Source organism: Leptodactylus fuscus, chromosome 1, assembly GCF_031893055.1.
Source record: "Leptodactylus fuscus isolate aLepFus1 chromosome 1, aLepFus1.hap2, whole genome shotgun sequence".
Taxonomy (NCBI): Eukaryota; Metazoa; Chordata; class Amphibia; order Anura; family Leptodactylidae; genus Leptodactylus; species Leptodactylus fuscus.
This window is the reverse complement of record NC_134265.1, coordinates 28,462,749-28,481,907: the sequence shown is the minus strand read 5'-3', so window position 1 is coordinate 28,481,907 and position 19,159 is coordinate 28,462,749. Positions and strand designations below refer to the sequence as shown.

At 46.9% G+C, this 19,159-nt stretch overlaps 1 protein-coding gene across 1 annotated transcript; it reads left to right on the top strand.

Annotated features, from left to right (window-relative positions):
* Nucleotides 1–3,799: 3,799 nt before the first annotated feature.
* Nucleotides 3,800–15,548, top strand: ACAA2 (acetyl-CoA acyltransferase 2). The gene is made up of 10 exons (XM_075268842.1): nucleotides 3,800–3,938; nucleotides 7,957–8,123; nucleotides 8,256–8,384; nucleotides 8,551–8,667; nucleotides 10,463–10,610; nucleotides 11,435–11,610; nucleotides 12,405–12,534; nucleotides 13,526–13,596; nucleotides 14,186–14,340; nucleotides 14,428–15,548. The coding sequence occupies exons 1-10, from the start codon at nucleotides 3,923–3,925 to the stop codon at nucleotides 14,510–14,512; spliced, it is 1,194 nt and encodes a 397-aa protein (XP_075124943.1). The 5' UTR covers nucleotides 3,800–3,922; the 3' UTR covers nucleotides 14,513–15,548.
* Nucleotides 15,549–19,159: the final 3,611 nt, after the last annotated feature.

The following is a 19,159-nucleotide window of genomic DNA, read 5'->3' as shown; positions in this document are numbered from 1 at the left end:
CATAGTGCACTGGGTGACCATCCTGAATGGTGGGTTCCCCTGAAACGAAGCATTTTCCCCATAGACTATAATGGGGTTCGATATTCAGTTGAATATTGAGCGGCTATTCAAAACGAATATCGAACATTTTACTGTTCGCTCATCTCTACTTTTTATCCCTTGATAACGAGGCAGCTAGATATTACAGAGCTGTAATTCCTAAACCCTTCCTCCAATAAGGATGTGAGGACCCCCAGGTTAAAGCTGAAAGTCTGCACTTCAAGCCCATATTGACTATAGAACTGTATCTTGAATTTGTTTTAATAAACAGCTAAAATGTGAAAACTTGTATCACTGTCCAAATATCTCTGGACCTAACTGTACCTGAGACAATCCCTTTATGCATTCTTTTTGTTTTTGGCTTAATTTTGTTTGAGACGTCATAATCAATCAGGTCTACCAATTGCATAAAGATAAAGGTATGGATCATGGTTGGAGCCACCCTATGAAATATATAGTAGGGTCGCTGCGCATGGAACGTGCACCAATGGAGGAAAGGGATGTCGGAGTAGTTGGAGAGGTGGAGTCTAAACCAAGAGGTATAGAAAATTCATGTGGGACTGGGAAATCCATTGGCATTCCTGCTATTGTTACCAGGGTGGAGGAATGGGCAGGGCGCTGACTGTGGGCGAGTTAGGAAGAGCAGTTATAGGAAGTTCCAAAGTCCCAAGGAATTTAGGGAGATCGTCCAAAGATTTGAACACAGCGGTGTTTCCATGAAATGAGTTGAAATGGATACCCCCATCTATAGGAATGTCCGCATCACGTATTGTACAGTTATATTTAATGGGTTAAACATTGACTTCCAACAGGTGGCACTAGAGTTCATAGGGGGTTAGTCCAATACCCCGATCAATTATTGATTATCTACAAAGCAAGTACATAGGGTAAATATGGACAGGACACAGCGAGCCATAGCAATGAATTGTATTATTCAGCCACTAATGGCGCTTGGCTTTGGCGGTTAGCAGGTCATTGGTGACTTTTGTTAGGGCAGTTTCAGTGGAGCGACGGGGTCTGAAGCCTGACTGAAGTCTGTCAAAGAGCAGGTTGGACGAGAGATAGGAGGAGAGTTCGCAGTGGACATGTTGAGGCATACGGGAGCAGTGAGATGGGACGATAGTTGGCTGGAGAGGACGGGTCGAGGGACGGTTTTTTGAGTATAGGTGTGACGGTGGCTTGTTTGAAGGCGGAAGGGAAGGATCCATTGGCTAGGGATAGGTTGAAGACATGGGTTAGGGCTGGGATGATGACTTCAGTGAGTTTGGGAAGGAGACGTGACTGGATTGGCTGAAGTGCGCAGGAGGTGAGGTGGGATTTGGGAGGAGAGCCAGGGTTGTCTATTGATTAGTCTGGCTCTAATGGTTGTGAAGGGAGCCACAAAGTAAAGGGCTGAGGTCCTTCTCCACATTCTCCTCCAGTGAAAGGTGATGTCCAAGAGGAGATAGTGTTGGGGGAACACCCGGGGTAGATGCCATCGGTATCCGAAGTTGGGTACGAGCGCTCGGGAGAACACAGACACAGACATACACTCAGATGCTGTATTCAAGTGATCTCATTTAATTGTGGGAAAAACATCGTTTAAGTACAATTCAGACAAGGGCTTGGCTATTCTAATTAGTATAACATGATTGGTTGTAGAGTTATAAGATAAGTCTGGCACATGACTATTGGCTGAGGCCTAATGTAATCTGCATCTCATTATAACTTTCCCAACTGGGATGGACTTTCTCAGGAAACAAAGAAAGATACAAAACACTTATGTGTGAGCTGACATCTTAGATGTATATATCATAGCAAAAGAGATAAGATGACATGCTTGGTGCCAGACTACTCCGGCCTTGCAGCTAACTGAACAATGGCCTACTGAAAGTCTATGTTTGTACTCTGAATGACCTCACCTCATAGTATATATGTGTGAGGATACAAAATGGATGACATATAAGAAAATTAAGTTTATAGAACAAAATGGCGGATATAGAGATACATGACTATACTTGCGCCTCACAATAGTAATGGTCAATCTTTAGCACAGGCCATAGATATCAGATCAGTGGGGATCACCTATCTGTGGCTCTGTATACTGTGTAGTGCTGCACAGTTCCAAGTGAATAGGAGCTGAGCTACAATACTATAACATGCCCACTACATAGTGTACAGAGCTTTCGATCCCATATACCGTGCAGATCTGATTGTTGGGGTCCTGGTTATCAGTTGTTGACCTAACCCATATTGTGTGAAAAATGCTCCACTGTGGTACAGCTTAGTGACATGGAGAAGGCCCCAAGAGCTTCTAGTTAACACCGCTGATAGAAAGAATGTCAAAATAACGAATAAGTGTGAACGGAGCATTAAACAGCCCAGGTTGTATCATCACCAGGTGACACACACTGCATATCTTCCAACCAAGAATCAGCAGGTCAGTCTCGGATGTCCTGGTCGGTGGGGGGGTAAGTTATGACTTCAACTCATATGAATGGTGAAGCAGTAAGCCATCCGCTCCCTGCTTCACCATTCGGCTGTTGTCTCTGTTCCGGGTGTCTTGGAGCAATAGGTGCAATGTGGTGATGTCACTTATAGCGCACCTGCTGATCCCTGAAGGCTCCAGAAACAAAGACAGGAAAGGACAGAGGAGGAACGGGGCGTATTAGAGTTTTTTGTCTATTTCCTTAAAATACTACATTGTGGGGCTTTAGGAGAGGACCTTATACTGGAGGGGGCAACTGGAGGGGGACATTAAACTATGGAGGGGATATTATACACGGGTGCTCCAGCAGAAGGACCATATACTGCAGGGTGCAGCTGGAGGGGGGCAATAAACTATGGAGGGGATATTACACAGGGGGTGGTCCAGGAGAAGATCTGTATACTGCAGGGGGCAGCTGGAGGGGGGGGGCATTAAAATATGGAGGGGATATTATACAGGGGATGCTCCGGGAGAAGATCTGTATACTGCAGGGGGCAGCTGGAGGGGGGGCATTAAACTATGGAGGGGATATTATACAGGGGGTGCTCCAGGAGAAGATCTGTATACTGCAGGGGGCAGCTGGAGGGGGGGCATTAAACTATGGAGGGGATATTATACAGGGGGTGCTCCAGGAGAAGATCTGTATACTGCAGGGGGCAGTTGGAGGGGGGCATTAAACTGTGGGGACACCTGCAGGAGGACATTATAATGTGGGGGCACCAGGAGATGGACATTATAGTGTGGAGGCAGCTGGTGGGGGATATTATACAGTGGGTGCACCAGGATCAGGGCTTTATATTGTAGGGGTAACTGGAGGGGGTATTAAAATGGGGGGGGGGGGGGTCACTCTTTTGGCTCCCAAAGCACTCCCTATTTGATATACCCTGCTGTACTCTGCACCAGCAACCATATGGTTAAAGAGGGCAGGGCTAACAGTTTAGGGGCGGGGTTAGCTGTCTGTAGAGCAAGAATAGTAGTAAAAACGGATCTGCAAACCGCACATCACTAACAGTCCCTAGTAAGTAGGGAGGTGTTCACATTGTGAGGGCATGCTGGGACTTGTGGTGCACCAGTGAGGTCAGGCTCCGCCATACACAGAACACGTGACAGAAGGACAGGGGTGTAACTAGGGGAAAGGTAACCAGGAGGAGTCGTGAAGGAGGCGGGGCTGGAGGGTGTGTTCTGGACTGGGCGTGGCTTTGTTCAGCGGTAACTTGTATCGGATGGGGCGTGGTCTGTAGCCCGGCGCTATTTCAAGGAGGCGTGGTTCGATGCTTGACTAACGTGTTGTAGCGTAGTCGGGGCGGAGCTTGTGACCAGAGAGGGGCGTGGCTCGGTGATAGGTGTGACCAGTGCAGGGCTGTGAAGGAGAACAGGCCGCGCTCCCACTGACCTTACCCCGTCACAGCCTGCACCATGGCCCTGCTCAGAGGTAAGTGCCCGCGGCCAGGCTGGGTGTGGGGGGCTCTGTCCTGTCTCAGACACCCTTGTGCGCCCTGTGCTGTCCCTAGCGGCCTCGGTCCGTTGCATTGTTTCACTTAGAAGTTCTCTTAGAGGGGGATTCCACTTTGACACCTCCTCAGCCTGTCATACATTTCATTATAGAGCCTGTGGCTGCACCATGACCTCTCAGGGCACACTTGCTGCAGCTGTTCCTTCTCTTTTCTAGCCTGTGTTCACACTTGCTTGTGGTTTTGTTGCATCTTGAGAAACCCAATAAACTCCATCCATGTTTTTGTGATCTCAAATGTCTCACCGTTACAAACCAGACAAACAAAAGAACATCAGCAGTTTTCAGAGACTTTTTTGTGTGTTGCAAAATTGCAAGAAAAATGCACAGTGTGAACACAGATTTATGGCTTTGCTGCATCTTTCACCCCCTAAATATGGCGTATGGTAACGTATTCATGTGTAGAAATGGTGCCGCATAAGTCACACTCCTCCTGTACGGCAAAAATCTCATGTAACTGCTATAAGTAATAAGGTGATGTTATAGGAGGTGTAACGTACCCCCGAACCTTCAAAGGACTGGGTGAGTAAGACCCACTGGCCCTGCCCACTTTTGCTTGGCTCCACCCATGTTTCTTTGTGCCCCATACACAGTATAACCCCCCTATAGAGGGCCTGACATTGTACCCTCTGAATATGCTCCCAGTGCCCCCACGGTATGTATACTGTCCTTCTCCCGTCGCCCCCACGGTATGTATGCTGTCCCTCTCCCGTCGCCCCCACGGTATGTATGCTGTCCCTCTCCCGTCGCCCCCACGGTATGTATGCTGTCCTTCTCCCGTCGCCCCCACGGTATGTATGCTGTCCCTCTCCCGTCGCCCCCACGGTATGTATGCTGTCCTTCTCCCGTCGCCCCCACGGTATGTATGCTGTCCTTCTCCCGTCGCCCCCACGGTGTGTATGCTGTCCTTCTCCCGTCGCCCCCACGGTGTGTATGCTGTCCTTCTCCCGTCGCCCCCACGGCGTGTATACTGTCCTTCTCCCGTCGCCCCCACGGCGTGTATGCTGTCGCCCCCACGGCGTGTATGCTGTCCCTCTGCCGTCGCCCCCACGGCGTGTATGCTGTCCCTCTGCCGTCGCCCCCACGGCGTGTATGCTGTCCCTCTGCCGTCGCCCCCACGGCGTGTATGCTGTCCCTCTGCCGTCGCCCCCACGGCGTGTATGCTGTCCCTCTGCCGTCGCCCCCACGGCGTGTATGCTGTCCCTCTGCCGTCGCCCCCACGGCGTGTATGCTGTCCCTCTGCCGTCGCCCCCACGGCGTGTATGCTGTCCCTCTGCCGTCGCCCCCACGGCGTGTATGCTGTCCCTCTGCCGTCGCCCCCACGGCGTGTATGCTGTCCCTCTGCCGTCGCCCCCACGGCGTGTATGCTGTCCCTCTGCCGTCGCCCCCACGGCGTGTATGCTGTCCCTCTGCCGTCGCCCCCACGGCGTGTATGCTGTCCCTTTCCCGCCGCCCCCACGGTATGTATACCGGGAGCAATATAAGCAGAGACGGGCCAAATGGTGAAGCAGAGAGAAGACGGTTCCCTGCTTTACCATTGTATGCAGCTCTTCTGCATCCTCCAGAGTTGAAGCTGGGACAAACCTCCTGCCGACTGGGAAAGCACCCGGAATCCAGGACTGTCCCACTGAATCCAGGAGGGTTGGATGTCCTGGTGTAAGGGTATGTTCACACAGCCTCTTCAATACTTACTAAGCACAATGCCATACATTGTATAGTGGCTGTGCTTGATATTTTGTCTCACGTGAATGGGACTGTGCTGCAGTCAGGCTAAGTGACCGATGAATGTGACGACACATGGCCTGTGAAACAGAAGCGACGCTAAAGGAAAAATCACTATGATCGCAAACAGCGTAAGCTCCCCTCTTGGTGATCTACAATGAATCAACTAATACATTTTGGAAAACTGCTTTATTGTTTTGTCTTTCTCTTTAGTGCTGTGATTGACTCCAATCCTTTTTTATTTAATTTTTTGGGTGAGGGGTGTCATGGCCGCTCCCAGCTCACCAACCCCCACGTATGTCTCTATGATGCTGAGTAACATTAGCGCCGGCTCTCTGTTCTTCAGGTCTGTTCGGGGACCCAAACAACGGCGAGGCGGACTGCTAAAACAGTGAATACACACAGAGCCCGGCGGACCCCATTGACCCCTATGATGTTGCACTGAGTAACGTCGTGTCTTATCCTCTAGTCCAGGGGGTAGGGAACGTACGGCTCTCCAGCTGTTGCAAAACTGCAATTCCCAGCATGCATACTCGATCTGCTGTTCTGGGAACTCCCATGGAAGTGAATGGAGCATGCTGGGAGTTGTAGTTTCACAGCAGCTGGAGAGCCGAAGGTTCCCTATCCCTGCTCTAGTCCCTTCCAAAGCAGCATTCAAAAGTCTTCAAAGCTGAATTGATTTAATTCCACACAAGATTGCGTCTTAAGACTGACTATACCGCGTGCTCCATTATATTTGGATGTGGATTCTCTCTGAACGGAATCTCCGAACGTTCACCCTTGGATTACAGCGGGGTCTCCACGTTATGGTCACATGACCAATCTACTGCAGAAATCCTTTATCTAAAAAATTCCCTTCACATTTTCTGATGACCTTACAGTCCAAGCTGGAGGTCACAAGGGAGGTGAAAACGACAGCGAGTTGTAGCCTCGATTTTTGTAGTGTCTTTAAAAATCTAAATAAAAATTCATAAAAAAATAATAATAATAAAAAGCTGCAATTTGGATTTTTTTAATTCTCCCCATGTCCATCAGGTTTCTCCTGATTTCAGACCATGCAGGACTTCTTTCAGCTGCTTTTAGGCAGAATCTGCAGCCCTAGGTCACTTATACCATAGACTGCAGTACAATTGTATTGCAGTCCGTGGTAAAATCCCTGTATTACGATAGAGCTCTGCCACAGGTCTCCAGAGTAATATTCCTGCAGCAGGCCTGGGAACCTTCCAGCTGTCATAGACTCCAAACGGGAGTCGTTCTGTCCTACAGATTATAAGTAACTGGAACCCCTTGGGTGCTGCTGTCACATCTGACCACGACATCTGAGATGTCCCTGATTCTAGGCGCTGCCTAGATCATGTGACTAAGATTACAGACGGAATGCAAAGTGTTAACTGTATTGCTGAATGTGCCTCAGTGTGTGAACAGGGCCTTAGTTACGTATCTGGCATAGGATTGGATAGAATTGTGTTATACTGGTTAACTCTGCTTTTTTGGTCTGTGGGCACAATCGGGATAATCCGTTAATGGATGTCATGGACGGGTACGCGCCACGTACACCGGAGGAGGGCCGATATGTACAAAGGGCAGATACAGATCAGGCTATTCCAAAGGTTACACAGCGTGTAAGGCCACAGGCAGGAGCTATTACAGACATGAGATAACAGTATATACAATGTATACACCTAGTGCAGGACACAGGGGATGAAGGGTGACATGCCTTGGGTCATGTAGCGCCCCCTTGGACCATGCACCGGGCATGAGAGAAACACTTTGAGCAGCCCCATAATAGGACTGTCTTATAGTATAAGCCCCTTGAACAACTTTGCGTCACGTCATGATGTCATCCTATATGTAATACTCCTGAAATACTCTGTACTGCTGAGGTCCTTTCACTATATATCTACCAGTCTGTTATACCACCAATCTCCAACCCTGACACTGCATCGTCACATAAGTGAAGAGATCACTGCCTTGTGCAAGAGCATCCTCTCTCCTGAAATACTCTGTGCTGATGCAGAGATAACTCTTCCCACTGGATAATGGCTGCAATGTGTGTCTGACAACCCAGTCCGTCCCATCATATGCAAAATCTGATAAGTGAACAGACCCCATCCTAGCTTATAACTAGCAGAGTCCTCTCCTGACATACACTGTGCTGCTGTGAGCTTTTTAACTTGATACATTTTGACACTGGAGCCTTTCATTTAACCTTTTGCAGGTATTTTTGTCGTTGCGGCCAAAAGAACTCCGTTTGGCACATATGGCGGCGTGCTGAAAGACCACTCTGCGACAGATTTGGGTGAAATAGCCGCAAAAGCCGCCCTCGCTGCTGGGAATGTCGCCCCGGACGCCGTGGATAGCGTGATATTCGGTAATGTTGCTCAGGTATGACGTGTGTGGCTATAAACGCCCAATACCGAAGCTGACCAATGGGACCCAGTTTTCTTTTTCCTTTTGTTCTGTATTTTTTTTTTTTCTCATTCAGCATATATGATTGATTTGTATGTCACTTTGCAGACGGCAACCGATGCCATATACCTGACCCGCCATGTCGCTCTCAAATCAGGAATCCCTATACCTGTCCCAGCTTTGACTGTCAACAGACTTTGCGGCTCCGGTTTCCAGTCCATTGTCAATGGGTGTCAGGTAAGAAACTGGCCTATGTGTTTCTATGAAAGAGTAGAGCCGCAGTGGAAAGCATGGGGAAGAGAGACCACTTGAGTCACTGATTTTAGACTACCTTAGACTCCAATGGAGTACAATTCTGAAGACATAAATCTTTATTACATTGCTGTGTTTTTCTTTACTGCAGGAAATCGCCCTTAGAGAGTCAGAAATAGTTTTGTGCGGAGGATCTGAGAGCATGAGCCAAGCCCCGTACGCCGTGCGAAACATTCGCTTTGGTACCAAGTTAGGAGCTGATATAAAGGTAAAGCTGTAACATATACAATGTGTGGTCTATCTGCTTCTAGGTTTGTACGCTGCATGGTGATGGGATGCCGCTCCAAATAGCTGATCTGTGTGGGGCCGGCTGACACACACACACACACACACACACACACACACACACACCAGATATTTTTGGCCCATCCCGGAAAACCCCTTTAGGCCGAGATGGGATGCCGCTCCAAATAGCTGATCTGTGTGGGGCCGGCTGACACACACACACACACACACACACACACACACACACACACACACACACACACACACACACACACACACACACACACACACACACACACACACACACACACACACACACACACACACACACACACACACACACACACACACACACACCAGATATTTTTGGCCCATCCCGGAAAACCCCTTTAGGCCGAGGCCCCACTGGCCGGAAACACTGTGATTTGGCTGCGGCGGAAACACCATGGCAAAAATTGCGACGTTTTACCGTACTTGCAAAGTGGATGGGATTCATGCGAATCTCATGCCCACTTTGCGGAAAAAATCGCAGCATGTCAATTATATTTACGGAAACGCAGGCAGCTTTCCTATAGATAGAATTCTATCAGAAAGTCCGCGAAGGTAAAACTCTGTGCGCTTTCTGTTGAAAGCGCTGAGGGAAGAACCGCGATGTGTTCACGCTGTGCTTCCTCCCGCAGCGCTTTTGCACTGCTTTTCTGCACAGTGCAGCCTTAGCACTTAAGGGTCAGTGCACACTGAGTTTTTTGACGCTGGAACTGCCTCAAAATCGCCCTCCAAAAGTCTTTTGGGAGCCTTTTTTTGGAGGTTGATTTAGAGGCAAAATCGGCACCAAAAAACTGACCCCTCTATGTGCACTGACCCCAAGTTAGGCCATCAATTTTAGATCGGCTAGGGTTCTGTAAAAATCAACCGATGTGGGCGGTCACATCCCTGCCAATCTAAGACTGAAGGCCTACTAATTTTATTAACCTATTCCTGACCACCTGTATATTACATAGGTCCAAGCGGTCCACTCTTAACCCTTGCGTTGTTACTGAACCTCCCATAGAGAAGGCAAGGACCTTTTTTTTTTGTTTTGTTTTTATATTGTCCCTACCTTCTCAGTCACAAGTATTGGAGCCGCCATTCACATGACTGCAGGGATCCAGGAACTATATGAGCTTCTATGTCCTAATGGACCCGGATCAGTTGTTCCGTGTAATTCAGAAGGCGGCGTTCCCTCCTGTAGCCTGGGGCTAATGTACCAGCCGCAGACACAGGAGAAATCTTCATGGAGAGTGCAGCGGGATGCCCTCACTGTCCAGCTCCAAGCCGGTGAGCTCGGTCCGATGATGGTTCAGGTGCAGCTGCTCTTTGCTCTCCGCCTTCATCTGCTGCTGGTCGGACCTGTCGGGAGCGCCATCTTCCTGTGGACTCGCCACTGAAACGCCGCTCCCGCCAGCATCATCACTAACTGCGCAAATGCTGACTAACAATATCCCCCCTCCCACTGTACTGCGCTTGTATTTATACCTATACCACCTGGACCACCGGTTGCAGCTCCTAATGGTCCTGTTGGTATAGGTATACATACATGCTGTAGCTATGTGACCGCCATATGATGCCAGGTATTAGTGCCGTCACCTCCTACAACTGGTTTATCACACTGTGACAAGGAGTGTAAGTACCTACTTGTAGATGAGTTAGTGGCGAGTGATAAGAAGAATAAGACATTTCAGTATATAGAAGGTTCTTTGTACAATCTACTCATTGTCTCCATTACATCCTGGTTGCAGATGGAGGATACCCTGTGGGCCGGCCTCACCGACTCTCTCATCAAGACCCCCATGGCCATCACAGCCGAGAACCTGGCAGAAAAATACGGCATCACCAGAGAGGATTGTGATAAATATTCCTTCCAGACCCAGCAGAGGTGGAAAGCTGGTGAGATGGCGCTTCAGTCTACGCAACGTTCCCATAAACCGTTAACAATAATACAGTAATATTCCATTAATGGGTTGTCCATGTGTTGGTATTGGTGGTCTTTCCTTGGGATAGGTCATCAATCAGTGTCAGACCCCCACCGATCTATCACATGAACCTAAGGGTTCATAATATTATATTCACTATAATGGGCTCTGGCGAGTGTCTATTGCTTAAATTGCAGGCCGAAAAAGTAAGGTTTGTAGGCCTCATAGATCTGTGCGAGACGGACACCCGGCAGCATGGAATTATTACGCAGCTGACGGGTCCTAAAATACACAAAATGAATGTATCTAGTCAGTCGCCATACTGGAGCCTACATTAACTAGGTCCTCTATGGGGAGCTGGAACATCTACGTTGGGATGCAAAAATTTCCAGGCCCTATAGATGGTGTGTAGTCATGTAAGATCCTGCATGGTGAGTGAAGAGTTAATCCAATTTTGCAGGGATCAATTTATTAATGGACCTAAATTCCAATAGTCTGGCATGTTCATTACTCTAGCCCTTTGGTTTTTAGGGCAGCAGATTATTGGAGTTTTTGCTGTTTTTGAGAATGGAGCTGTACATGGATGTAATGAGTGCAGTTACCACCAGGGGGACCTTCACTACATAGAAATTTATTATTGACTTTTTGGAGAATTTTGAGCATAGTTCTTCATAAAATACAAAATATCTATATCTATCTATCCATCTACACATATAACATATATATATATATATATATATATATATATATATATATATGACAGATTTTAACATGCTTATATGTCATTTCTATCTTCAGCCCAGGACGCTGGATACTTAGCCGCAGAGATGGCTCCTATTGAATTAAAGTCAAAGAAAGGACCTATTAAAATGGATCAGGATGAACACCCAAGACCCCAGACCACCCTGGAACAGATGGCGAAGCTGCCCACCGTGTTTAAGAAAGATGGTGTGGTGACTGCAGGGAATGCATCGGTGAGGAGGACGCAATGTAGCCGTGCAGGCTGAAGACATGGAGGGTGCTAGAATTACTGAAACAGACATGTCAGGGCCTACTTAAAGGGGTTGTCTGGGATAAATCAACAATTTGTGACCCATGCATTTTTTTTTACCTTTCCGCTGATGTAATGGGTCTTGGGTATAATCCATATCCTGACCTGTTATGTCAGTGTAAAGGCCTGCCCCTCCCAGCCCTATTGTACTTTCCATCCCCTCTGGATCTGGGTTCGACTTGTCATCCAGGGAAGGCCGCCTTCTCTTCTTTCTGTGTGCAGGCCCCCATGCATGCACAATATTGCCTGAGAAGCTGCCACACAATACTTTCCCCCTTCTCTTCCTTCTGGTCCTGAGCTGAGCCATGACGTCTCTTACGGAATTTGGGAAGGGCTAGCTAGGGAGACAGGGAGGGGATCTGAATGAAGAGCAATGCATCATGGTAGATGTAGGCAGGATGCTACACCATGTAAACAGGGAAGGCCAGGAGCACCTAGAGATAACCAGAAATCACTCAAAACATTGCTAAAGGCATTTGGGTGCATTTATTAACCCACTAACAGCACTAACAGACCCTTTTTTAAAAAAAAATAAAAATAATAATAATTTTTACGTGGAAAATCCCTTTAAGTAACCCAGATGAATATAAGGTGCAATGACCCTGGGGTCGTGTACACTGGAGTGTGCGCCGCAGCAGCAGTGCCTGCCTTTGGTCCAGGTATTGTATAAGGACAGTGGTAGTCTGGCTTAGTAGTGACTTTTCCTCTTTCCTGCAGGGCATCTGTGATGGAGCTGGAGCCGTCATTGTCGCCAGCGAGGAAGCCACCACCAAACACAAGCTGACTCCACTGGCCAGGATTGTAGCCTACCATGTGTCAGGATGTGAACCCAAAATCATGGGCATCGGTAAGGAAATGCCAGAAGACTATTGGTGCTGTTACTGCTGCTCTGGTATAGTGCAAAAATGCAATACTCAGTCCTGGCCACCAGAGAGCGCTCTGGCTGTAGTCAGACCCTGCGATCTCATCGCTATAGAAATATAAGGGAAGACCATGCAGATTTACCCCTGAGAACTTCATTGTGATTTTCAAGGGCTGAGTCTGTAACTTACCTGTACCAGTTGCTATCCTGGATCTTCCTCCCCATGCTGCTAACTTTGCATTATGACCTAAATTAAAGTCGTAATTAATCTGACATATTAACTTAATTACGATTAATAGTGACTTTAAGCCACACCCCTTAAATATGCCGCTTTTCATAGTGTTGTGGTCTAACATGTTAATATTGATGACCTTTCTGTAGAATCGTCATCTTTATCAGGTTGGCCGGGGTCCTGCACCCGCACCAGAGACCATGGCGCTGCTTTCTCCTCACAGGCTATGTAGCATTGCATTCATTGGTCACATGGCCTGTTTGTAACTCTGTCCCATTCAAGAGGATGTGGCTGAGCTGCAATACCAAGTACAACCACAGTGTAGAGCTGTGCCTGATATTCCGTTGTATCCTGCTGTAGGATCCTGTAACCTACAATGATGTGATGGGATATCAAAGGGTAGACCCATTCGCTTTGTATAGGTTTGCTTCGGTAACCTGTAAGAGGTTAAACGGTCAGAGTCCAGATACTATTTTTTTTTTTTTTTTTTTAAATCCTATAATCCCAGCTATTGCAGTGGGATGTCGGCCGTCACCCACATAACAAGTCTTCTATACAAGCAAGATATTGTATTATATCCCAGCATGCTGGTGGGATGAACATTGGGGTCTTTCAGTGCAGATAGTCTGCAAAGGCCATACATTGCTATGTTAGCAATGCTGTGAATGTAAAGCTGTAAGACAGATGTATGTATACGTGTACAACCCGTGTATATCATCTTCATCTAACGTGTCCTGTTTCTAGGTCCTGTCCCTGCCATTACTGAAGCGCTGAAGAAAGCTGGCCTGACCCTGAAGGACATGGACCTGGTGGAGGTAAGAGCGGGGTCCCAAAGTGACAAGGTTAAGTAATCCGGAACCGCCAGCTGTTTCCTGGAGGTCCTCGCTTAGCCCTGCAAGGGGATATAGAAGTCCTTGCAGGGTTAAGCCGCTGCACAAAAAGGTTCCTGTAGCCAAACCTCCCATAGGGAGGCAGGAGGGTTTATTACTGTACCTACTGTGTATACAGCGCTTAATGAGGGCTGTGTGTACAGCGGTGGGAGCCGCCATTATGCATAAACGGTGGTAGCTGCTGGATCCTAGAGACCCAGATCGGCTCTGCAGAGTAGCTTCGGAGGCTGGATTCTGGAAAATCTGCCCGGTCCTGAAGTGGTTAAGGTGTATGGGGTCCCTCAGACGGTCCGCTAATATCAGACTTGTGTGCTTACCCCCTTTACCTGGCAATATGTGATCCGTTTCTGAAATTAAGAGCCACATTTGAGACCCGCACAGGTCTAGCACACTAATGGCGGCCTTCTCACGAGTCAGTTCCCACTAACGCTGCAGGTGTGGTGACTAAGGAGCTGTCCTGTTATAGACAGAGGTATCCAGGTAACTTAAAATCCATTGAATATTCCATTTCTAGGTCAATGAGGCTTTTGCTGCCCAGTACTTGTCAGTGGAGAAGGCCTTAGGCCTGGACCGGGAGAAGACCAATGTCAATGGTGGAGCCATCGCCCTGGGACACCCGCTGGCTGCATCCGGATCCCGAATCATCGCTCATCTGACTCATGAACTGAGGTGCGTCACATTAAGGGAACCTGTGAAAGTACATTTATGTTAAACCTATTGCTTTAAAAACTTATTTTTTCCCCTGTATCCCATCAGACGTCGCGGTGGTAAATACGCCGTGGGGTCGGCTTGTATCGGTGGAGGTCAGGGTATCGCCATCATCCTGGAGAATGTTGTGTAGTCTCCTATCTGCTCAACCAACCTCAACGAACAATGTGAAGTTGCCAACTACTATGAGAACTGCTAAAGTAACGCAAACCCTGATGTGCCTGACCTGGGGATCGAGCCGTAGATCTGAGCTAAAGTCCTATCGAACAAGAACACAGCCCCTTCCATCCTAAATACAAGAACCTAGACGTCTCCTCCTCATGAATCCAGTCCATTTATCAATGTAATGCTTCCAGGAGCCTGCGGGGGTGCACTGCACTGGGAGTATCACCTTGTCTGTTCTCATTCTGTAACTGTAGGTGGCGCTGTTTGTAAAGAGACATGCAGGCCAATACTGCAACTCATCATCCATGGAGTCACTGGACGTATGGTTTGCATTATTTAGGGCTACATTAGTTGCAACATTTCCTTTTTTTCTGCCAGAGTTTTTATAGGGGACTGCGTGTAGCTATGAGTCTATGGTCTCTGCATTGGCAAAAGTATTGACATCCTTCTAAAGATGGCTTGTCCTCATTTTGGGACCTGTGGATCTACTGTTCTTGTGATACAACTACTACTCCCAACATGGCTTCAAGAGGATGTACGCCGCTGGTCTCATCACATCCAGTGCCAATAAATGGCCACAAGTTCTTGAGGGTCCATTGCTACAACGATCTTCTGAACGCCCCACAACATCCTGGAAGTGAACCCCACAATATGACAAGGCCGTCCTACTCCTACAATGACTCTCAGACCATATGTTCTAGCCGAGTTCGCATCCTGCTTCCTACCATGGCTGATTTTGTTACTTGGTTGACTTAAGATTTTGTAGATCTTTGGACTCCATCTTGTGGCTCTCCAGCTCCTGCAACCCCCAGTATGTCCTGGCAGCTGGTGGTGAGGTTTTGGAGAACCAAGTGATGGTGAAACTGTTGCTGTAGATGGTTATATAATATCAGGAATGTATAGATTCATTGATGTCCACAGTACATAAGGGCTTCACTGCTGACAGTGCCTTCTTAAGGAGAATAAAATAGGATTTAAAGGGGAACTCTACTTGGATTGAATTCATTGCTGGTTGTGTTTTCACTTATTTTGGACTTATACTATAACGGGTTTAGTACCAAAATGCCAAACTTGGGGTATCAAGGAGTCCGTGTTGGACTGACAGAAGTTCCTTCCTGTCAGCCATGTTGACTCCTCCCGTCTTCTCGTCCACCAATGGCCTTTGTTGGTTTTATGGGAAGACGAGAAGCCAAATTCGGAGAAGGATGTTCTGTCCTTTATAGGTTCTCATTCATTATCATTCACAGTTCAAGAACTGCCATCAAAAAACTCGAACGTGTCTCCTTACCCTTACAATTGGACCATGAGGATGAGAATGAGAATGTTGGGGAAACGCAGCTTTTTTTTTCGTTGCGGATTTTGCTTCATTTTATTTAGCGAAAGTCAGGAGTGGATTGAGCAGAAGGTAAAAGTATAAGAATTTCCTATATACAGTATTTCCCATTCCTGTAGCTATGTTTGGGTAAAAAAAAAAAAAAAGCTGCAAAATCTTAAACAAAAAAAAAAAAAAAGCTGCTATTCAGCAACGTGGGGCTTAGGGTGTATTCACACATGGCAGATTTGTTGCAGAAAATTGTGACTGAAAAATTGGAATCTGATTTACCTGAATGGGCTTGTTTGTGCAGCACGCGCATGGATTTCTGCAAGACAATAGTGCAATGTTCTGCCACATGTGAATATATCCTTAAAGGGATCCTATTTCTGACTAACACGTAGGAATAGCCTTAAAGACTATTCTTCTCCTACCTTTAGATGTCTTCTCCGCGCCGCCGTTCGGTGGAAATCCAGGTTTTCATCGGTATGCAAATGAGTTCTCTCACAGCACTGGGGGCGGGCCTCAGCACTCAAACAGCACTCTGGGCGTCCCCAATGCTGCAAGAGAACTCTCCAGCAACGCTTCTATCTTCTTCTGGAACGCCGTCTCCTTGTGTCTTCTTCTGTCCTGGGTAGAGATGAGCGAGTAGTATTCGATCGAATATTGAATACCATTATAGTCTATGGGGAAAAAAACAGGAATGTTGTTCCAGTTTACATGTAAACCAAAGTTCGACACATTGGATCCTCCAAGTTCAGGAAGTAGCAGGACGAGGAGGTTTTTGAATTCAATGGAATTTTCCTGCGTGGTATTCGACCGATACGAGTATTCAATCAAATAGTAATATCCGTTCATCTCTAGTCCTGGGTTTCAATCTTCTAGGCCTCGGGCAGAGCTGACGGCACATGCCCATGGCCAAAAGAAAGTGGCCATTTTCTTTTGGCCGTGGGCATGTGCCGTCAGCTCTGCCCAAGGCCCGATGGCAGAGCCAACTGCGCATGCCTAGAAGATTGAAACCCAGGACGGAAGAAGCTGTGTAAGCGGCCATTTTCTTGTGGCCCGGGCATGCGCAGTTGGCTCTACCCGAGGCCTAAAAGATTGAAACTCAGGACGGAAGAAGACACAGGGAGAAGCCGTTCAAGAAGAAGATGGAGGCGGCGCTGGAGATTTCTCTCGCAGCATTGGGGACGCCCTCAGTGCTGCGAGAGAACTCATTGGCATACCGAAAAAAAACGGGATCTCTACTGAACGGCGGCGCGGAAAAGACATCTAAAGGTAGAAAAAGAATATCCTTTCTTAAGGCTATGCCTACGTGTTAGTCAGAAAAAAAGGGTATCCAATGATAGGATCTCTTTAAGGGCTTGGTGCTAGAATTTTTGCAAAGTGGGGAGGCTGTTTTGGACTAGTTTCCACCATGTTGTATAGAACATAGACGTGTCATGGCTTCCTCTTTGTCCTTATGTAGCATAGACTCGTGTATGATGCCTTTAGACTTAAAGCAAAACCTACAGTAAGCCCAATTTTCTCCATTTCATTCGGTTGTGTTTTAGGCTCTTGTAGAATATATATATTTTTTTTTCCAAAGGATCGGGCCCAGTAATGGCAAAGCCTTTGCTAAGGGACCGTGTGAGGAGCGGCGGTACGTTCTGGTGCTCGTTGGTGAGATGCTTCCTTCACGGTGGGGCAAATATGTACCATCATTTATGGTGTATAACGTATTTATGAGGAGTGTGACCAAAAAGAACCGAAAAATAGAAGCTGCTTGACACTAAAGTGATAAGTGCAGGAGAAACCTCAGCTGTCGCCTAGAATCCCCCTTTAATTTACATTACAAAATGTAACGTCTATAATAGAAGTTCCCACTAGGTGGCAGCGTTGGCTGGTGTTCAGGTATTTCTACATCATGGCCGTGACCGAGAGGTTAAATCCTGCAAATCCCGACATACGATGAGCATCCTGGAACTGTATGTGCCAATGGACTTGTGCCAGATCACTGCTAAAGAGTTCACTTGCCTAAGGCCGAAATTGGGAGGTTTTTGCCTGCAGTCCTCTGCACATTTCTCTGCTGTCACCCCTGGTGTCAACCTTTGCATTGGTAATAGTTGCCATGCTGCAGGTCACTTTGTACTGCTGTTTTCTATGCAGCGTCTAGATGGGATTTATTTAACTCTTTCACTACGCAACTGTAAATCGCCATGCATTGTCCGCTGCTGAATTGTCAGTAGATAACCTGCAGAGTTTTTGCACGTCCTGTTCTCTCCTCATGACGTATAACCCCTTTAGGGTAAGGCCCGCGTAATGTATAATGTATAAACATCTTTATTGCAAATTATCTGCAACCGAAAATCACTTCCATTCAGCTGAATGGGATCGTTTAGGTGGCAAGCACATGGATTTCTGCAGCAAATCTGATAAGTGTGAATTAACCTGAAGATGCAATACAATAAATCGGGAGGTTTTTTTTTCCCAGCATGTATCAGATATGAATTTGCCGCCGACTCATACGTCATAATCTATACACCAGGTGGCGTCCTTATTAATTATTCATATAGTATAATGGACTTAACTCCCCCTACCGCCATCTGCTCACGTCATTTTTCTGCACCACTGCACGCTCCTTGTAGGGCTGGAGCGTTAATCCGGACATGAAGCGAATGACGCACGGCTTCCTCCACATGGTCCATTCATTCAATGGTTGCCGTTGCGATGTGTACAGAGTTAATCTTCCAGAACTTGTTGCCTTTAGTCTGAGAATTTTCAATCCCAATCTTACTGTTTGTAGTTCAAACATTTATGTAATAAGGAAAGATTCTCTGTGTTGCACATATAGAAAAGATCTGGTCAATGGTGGGTACGTGACGGTATAAACATTGTGGTATGGTGCTATACTTTCAAATTTATTTATTTTATTTTTTGGGGGGGGATGTTTTGTTTGGTTTTGTTCCCCAGGCGCCACAACCCCCTTCCCGACGCTTTTCTGCTTTTGGGTGTAGTGGCTGACAAGCTAAGTATGTTGCATATTAGCACCTATTGCAATAATACTACCTCCCTACATGGAACTACAGTAATACTGTTTTCTATGTAGAAGAATATGACTACTATAATACTGATCCTATATACAAGAATATAACTACTATAATACTGCTTCTATGTACAAGAATAGAACTACTATAATACTACTCAAATGTACAAGAATATAACTACTATAATACTGCTCCTATGTACAAGAATATAACTACTATAATACTGCTCCTATGTACAAGAATATAACTACTATAATACTGCTCCTATGTACAAGAA

Coding starts and splice junctions, on each gene's coding strand:
- ACAA2 (XM_075268842.1), top strand. Junction 8,124..8,255: donor TATTCGGTAATGTTGCTCAG/GTATGACGTGTG, acceptor GTCACTTTGCAG/ACGGCAACCGATGCCATATA. Junction 13,597..14,185: donor AGGACATGGACCTGGTGGAG/GTAAGAGCGGGG, acceptor TTCCATTTCTAG/GTCAATGAGGCTTTTGCTGC.